The 5,802-nt window shown below is 43.0% G+C and overlaps 1 protein-coding gene across 1 annotated transcript in view; it reads left to right on the forward strand.

Annotated features, from left to right (window-relative positions):
• The window catches only part of WDR31 (WD repeat domain 31), a 32,366-nt gene that overhangs the window by 7,381 nt on the left and 19,183 nt on the right, over positions 1-5,802 (forward strand). Inside the window, exons 3-4 of the mRNA XM_008057324.2 lie at positions 3,436-3,579; positions 4,336-4,468. Coding sequence (XP_008055515.1) covers positions 3,464-3,579; positions 4,336-4,468 — 249 coding nt within the window. The 5' untranslated portion in view covers positions 3,436-3,463. The remainder of the gene's footprint in view (positions 1-3,435; positions 3,580-4,335; positions 4,469-5,802) is intronic.

Below are 5,802 nucleotides of genomic sequence, written 5' to 3' on the forward strand. Positions count from 1 at the left end.
CTGGAGTGCAGTGGCATGCTCCCGGCCACCGCAGCCTCTACCCGCTGGGCTCCGGCGATCCTTCTGCCTCAGCCTTCCAAGTAGCCAGAACTACAGACACGCGCTACCACACCCGGCTCATTTTTTATTTATTGTAGAGATGAGGTCTCGCCTAGTGGCCCAGGCAGGTCTCAAACCTGCGAGCTCAAGCAGTCCACTCACCTTGGCCTCCCAAAGTGCTGGGATTACAGGCTGAGCCACTGAGCCCGGCCTATTTTTTTTATTTTTTAGGGTTTTTTTTTTTTCTCTTGAGTTGGAGTCTCACTCTGTCTCTCAGGCTGCAGTGCAGTGGCACACTCATGACCACCACAGTCTCAACCTGCTGGACTCAGGCATTCCTTCTGCCTCTTCCTTTTAAGTAGCGGAAACTATAGGCATGTACCCCCACACCTGGCTAAAATTTTGATTTATTGTAGAAGACAAGGTCTCACCAAGTTGCCTAGGCTAGTCTTGAACCCCTGAGCTCAGGCAATCCTCTCACCACTGCCTCCCAAAGTGCTGGGATTATAGACATGAGCCACCGTACCTGACGTTGCAAATATCTTTAATGCTTGACTTCAACAGAAGACAATTTGATTCTAATATCTGCTTCTGCATGCAGTCTATTGCAATATATTGTTTAGGATGAAGTATAAGAACAAAAGCAGCCTGGCATGGTGACTCACGCATGTTATCCCAGCATTTTGGGAGGCCAAGGTAGAAAGTGACTTGAGTCTAGGAGGTTGAGATCAACCTGGGCAACATAGTAAGACCTCATCTCTACAAAAAGTAAAAAATTTAGCCGGATGTGGTGGTGTGTGCCTGTAGTCCTAGCTACTAGGGAAGCTGAGGAGGAGGATCACCTGAGCCCAGAAGACTGAGGATGCAGTGAGCCGTGATCATGCTGCTATACTCCAGAGTGAGCAACAGAGTAAGCTTGACTCAAAAAAGCAGACCTTACCAGAGACAAGTTGGAAAATGGAGCTCCTCCTGGACTCCTGGAAAGGCTCTTAGGAATCCCCCAAGGTCCTTGGGTCACCCTTTGGGAGCTGCTAGTCTATGTCATTACCTAAATTGTCTCATTTAGTGCCATTATCTCCAGCATGTCATTCTTTTATATTTGTTTTATTTTGAGTCAGAGTCTCACTCTGTCACCCAAACTGGAGTGCAGTGGCACAATCACAGCTCACTGCAGCTTCTTTAGCTTCACTAGTGTAAATTTTTTAAAATTTTTATTATTATTATTTTGAGTTGGAGTCTCACTCTGTCACCCGGGCTGGAATGCAGTGGCATGATCACGACCACCGCAGCCTTGACCTGCTGGGCTCAGGTGATCCTTCCACCTCAGACTTCCAAGTAACTGGAACTACAGCACGTGTCACCATGCCTGGCTAATTTTTTGATTTATTGTAGAGATGAGATCTTACCAGGTTGCCCAGGCTGGTCTTGAACCCCTGGACTCAGGCAATCCTCTCACCTCGGCCTCCCAAAGTACTGGATTATAGGCATGAGCCACCATGCCAGGCCTATTTTCTATTTTAAATTACGTGCTCTTAGTATTTATTTTATTGTGGTAGAGTACATGTAACAAAATTTATGATTAGTGACATTTAGTACATAAACAACGCGCACCCATCATCACTCTCTAATTCCATAACATTTTTATCACCCCAAAAGGAAACTCTGCATCTTTATTTGTGTTGCTCTAAAGGAATAACTGAGGCTGGGTAATTTATGAACAAAGATGTTTATTTGGCTCACAGTTCTGCAGGCTGTGCAAGAAGCATGGTGTGAGCATCCGTTTCTGGTGAGGGCATCAAGAGGCTTTCACTGGTGGCCGAGGGTGAAGAGGAGCAGGCATCACATTTCTTTTCCTTTTTTTCCTTTTTATTTATTTCTTTTTCTTTTTCTTTTTTATTTTATTTTAAAGATGTGGGGTACAATTCAGGGTTAGGTATACAAATGTTCATTTTGAAGGTGACCTTGTTGAGATGTGCCTCTCCTTCCCCCGGCAGTTTTCCGCTACTACCAATCCCTTTCTTATAGTATTATGAGAACTTATAGTTTAAGGTCCGCTTATGAGTGAGAACATGTGGTACTCAGTTCTTTGTTTCTGTGATAGATCACTGAGTATGATTGACTCTAAATCCATCCAAATTGCTGCGAAGCCTATATGTTTGTCCGTCTTTATGATATTCCATTGTGTATATGTACCACATTTTAAACATCCAATCCACCTTCGATGAGCAGCAGGGTTGATTCCATGTTTTTGCTATTGTGAATAGAGCAGGCATCACTTTTCAAGACAGGAAGGAAGAGAGAAAGAGAGGAGGGAGGTGACAGGTTTGTTTATAACTAAAAGAGTGAGAATTCACTCATTACTAGAAGAATATCACCAACCTATTTGCCCCAATGTCCAAAACACCTCCCACCAGGCCCCACCTCTAACATTGAGAATCAAATTTCACATGCGCTTGGGAGGGGAAAATTATCCAAACTATATCACTGTGTGTCTATTAAGTAGTCACTCCCCATTTCCTTCCTTACCCCAGCTCTTGACTTTTTGTCTCTATAGATTTGCCAACCATCAATATTTTATATAAATGGAAGCATAAAATGTGTGACTTCTAGTGTCTGGTTCTTTTGCTTGGCATAATGTTTTGTTTTGTTTTGAGTTGGAGTCTCACTTTGTCACCCAGGCTGGAGTGTAGTGACACTCTGCAGCCTCAACCTGCTGGGATCAGGCAATCCTTCCACCTCAGCCTTCCAAGAAGCTGGAACCAAAGGCATGTGTCACCACGCCTGGCTAATTTTTTGATTTAGACGAGGTCTTGCCCTGTTGCTCAGACTGGTCCTGAATCCCTGAGCTCAGACAATCCTCTGGCCTCCGCCTCCCAAAACGCTGGGATTACAGGCATATGCTGTTGCGCCTAACAGCATTTCAAGGTTTACCCATGTTGTAGCATCTATCAGTACTTTATTCTTTTTGACAGCTAAGTAATATTTCATTGTATAGATAGACTACATGATGTTTATCTGTTCATCCGTTTATGGATATTTGAGTTGTTTTCACCTTTTGGCCATCGAAAAGTGCTGCCATGAATATTTGTATACACATTTTTATTTAGACACCTGTTTTCAGTTATTTTGGCTGTTTACCCAGGACTAGAATTGCTGGATCATATGGCAATAGTGTGTTTCACTTATTTAGGAACTCCTTCACAGTAAAAAAAAAATAGTTATCTACTAATGCTTTATTGAAAGCTGCAATCCCGGGGCCTGAAGAGTGAAGCAGGGAAAGAATGAAAACCAAATGCGTACAATTAATTAATCTAAAAATGATGTATTTTTTACATAATCATACTACCATTACTGTGCCTAACAAAATTAACAGTATGTATTCTTTTTACTAAACAGGGATCACAATTTCCAGCAGCCATGGGGAATGCTGTCACTCAGGTACCAGCTGAAACAAACTCTTCAACAGAAGGTTTCATGCAGGTTTAGTGCCATGATGGGGAAACTGCAAAGCAAACTTAAACACAGCACTTATAAATACAGGTAACAACAGTCCTGCCCTGGGATTCCAAGTTTATCATGCCCCGTTAAAACTCTCCACTACGGGCCGGGCTCAGTGGTTCAGCCTATAATCCCAGCACTTTGAGAGGCCAAGGCAAATGGATTGCCTGAGCCCGCGGGTTCAAGACCAGCCTGGGCAACTTGGCAAGACCTCGTCCCTACAATAAATCAAAAATTAGCTGGGCGTAGTAGCGCACGCTTGTAGTTCTGGCTACTTGGAAGGCTGAGATGGAAGAATCACCAGAACCCAGCAGATCGATGCTGGGGTGACTGTGAGTGTGCCACTGCACTCCAGCCTGGGTGACAGAGTAAGACTCCACCTCAAAAAAAAAACAAAAAAAAAAACAAAAAGAAAAAAACTCTCCACTAAGGAAAGAGAAGGCCCGGGGTAAGTGCTGGTAACCTTCCCTGAACGGTTTGGTCTGTCTTCCTTTGGATAAGAAATAGTTTATTAGCTAGTGTCTGCATCCACACACAGATTAATCTCTAGTATGAGCAAAGACTCCTGGCTTCTTGGCTTGATTCCCCTTTATCAGATTCTAATCATTCAGTCATTCTGAGCATTTTCAGAGTAAAGAATACCATTGTGACGATGACAGTGGATCTCCTTTCTCTACTCCTTTTTCATCTTTCTCCTCAGTCTGGCCTGACTTGCCTCTTGAGCCCACACTCTTCTTCCCCATGCTCCCCTGTCCAATCCCATGCCACTGGGCCTCTCATTTTCCATCCTTTCTTTAGCAGGCCCGATGGGATCATAGAAGAAAGAATTCAAACTAAAGCTTTTCAAGAATATAGCCCAGCTCATTCGGATACTGTCTCTGCTGTTGCTGCTCTGAACTCAGACCTTTGTGTCTCCGGAGGAAGAGATAAGGTGGGGTTTGAAGTGTTTCCTAGGAAACTGATTTAATGCAGGGAAGGGAAGATACTTTGAAAGGAAGTCTAGGACTTGCATTTCTGGGAGCAGCATTGATGAGTGTAAAAATATGGGCTTTAGGAAGCCTGGGTTTACTCCTTTCTCAGCCCCTTCTTATTACGTTGGGCAAATCATTACATTTTTTGAACTTCTTATCTTGTAAGTGGGGATAATAACACTACCTCACAAGTCAGTTATAAGGACTAATTGAGAAAATATAGGTGAGATCTTTAGCACTATGCCTGACTACCCACATGCTTTCTGTGAGTGACAAGGATTATTCTTCTAGCCAGTCCCTTTTTATATGTACACAAAAATGCAGGAGTTATTTGTCACCAAAAGGAACTTTGTAGTCTCTTCTTTTATGCTGTGTTTTTGCCAAAATCTCTACTGTGTATGTCATGATTCCCCTCTTCTGTGTTTTTGTCCTCCCTCCTATTGCCACTTTGAATCCAATTACTTTCTCTCCTTTATATTTGGATCTATCGTTACACTCACAGCTAGGATATTGGTAGCAAAAACACTGATTCTTTTTGTAGTAAATAATACTAATAATGCCTCTCATTTTCATTAGCCTTTTAGAATCTTCAGATTCCATTTGCATACTATATTTCACTTATTCTAAGATGTACATGTTATCATATTATTTATTTATTAATTTATCTTTGAGTTGGGGGATCTCACTGTCTCCCAGGCTAGAGTGCAGTGGCTCAGTCACAGCTCATCGCAGCCTTGACCTCCTGGCTCAGGTGATTCTTCTGCCTCAGCCTCCCGAGAAGCTGGGACTACAAGTGTACTACCATGCACAGCTAATTTTTTTTTTTTTTTTGTAGAGATGGGGTCTTACTATGTTGGCTAGTCTGGTCTTGAACTCCTGGGCTCAAGCAATTCTTCTGCCTCGGCCTCTCAAAAGTACTGGGATTATAGGTGTGAGCCATTGTGTTTTTACATTTTACACCTCTGAGATAAATCAGGATACATCTAAGACTCATTCTTTAATTAGCAGCACTTTATCTTAAAAATCTCTATCATCTTAGATGTAAGAAATTTTAGGCTGGACTCAGTGGCTCAGCCTGTAATCCCAGCACTTTGGGAGGCTGAGGTGAGTGGTTTGCCTGAGCCCAAGGGTTTGAGACCAGCCCCGGCAACTTGGCAAGACCTTGTCTCTACAATAAATTAAAAAAAAAAAAAATTAGCTGGGCATGGTAGTATGCGCCTGGAGTTCGCGCTACGTGAGAGGGTGAGGCAGAAGGATCGCCAGAGCCCAGAGATTGACACTGGAGTGGCTGTGA

This window comes from Carlito syrichta, unplaced genomic scaffold (assembly GCF_000164805.1).
Source record: "Carlito syrichta isolate Samal-C Ts95f unplaced genomic scaffold, Tarsius_syrichta-2.0.1 Scaffold302949, whole genome shotgun sequence".
In the NCBI taxonomy this organism is placed as follows: Eukaryota; Metazoa; Chordata; class Mammalia; order Primates; family Tarsiidae; genus Carlito; species Carlito syrichta.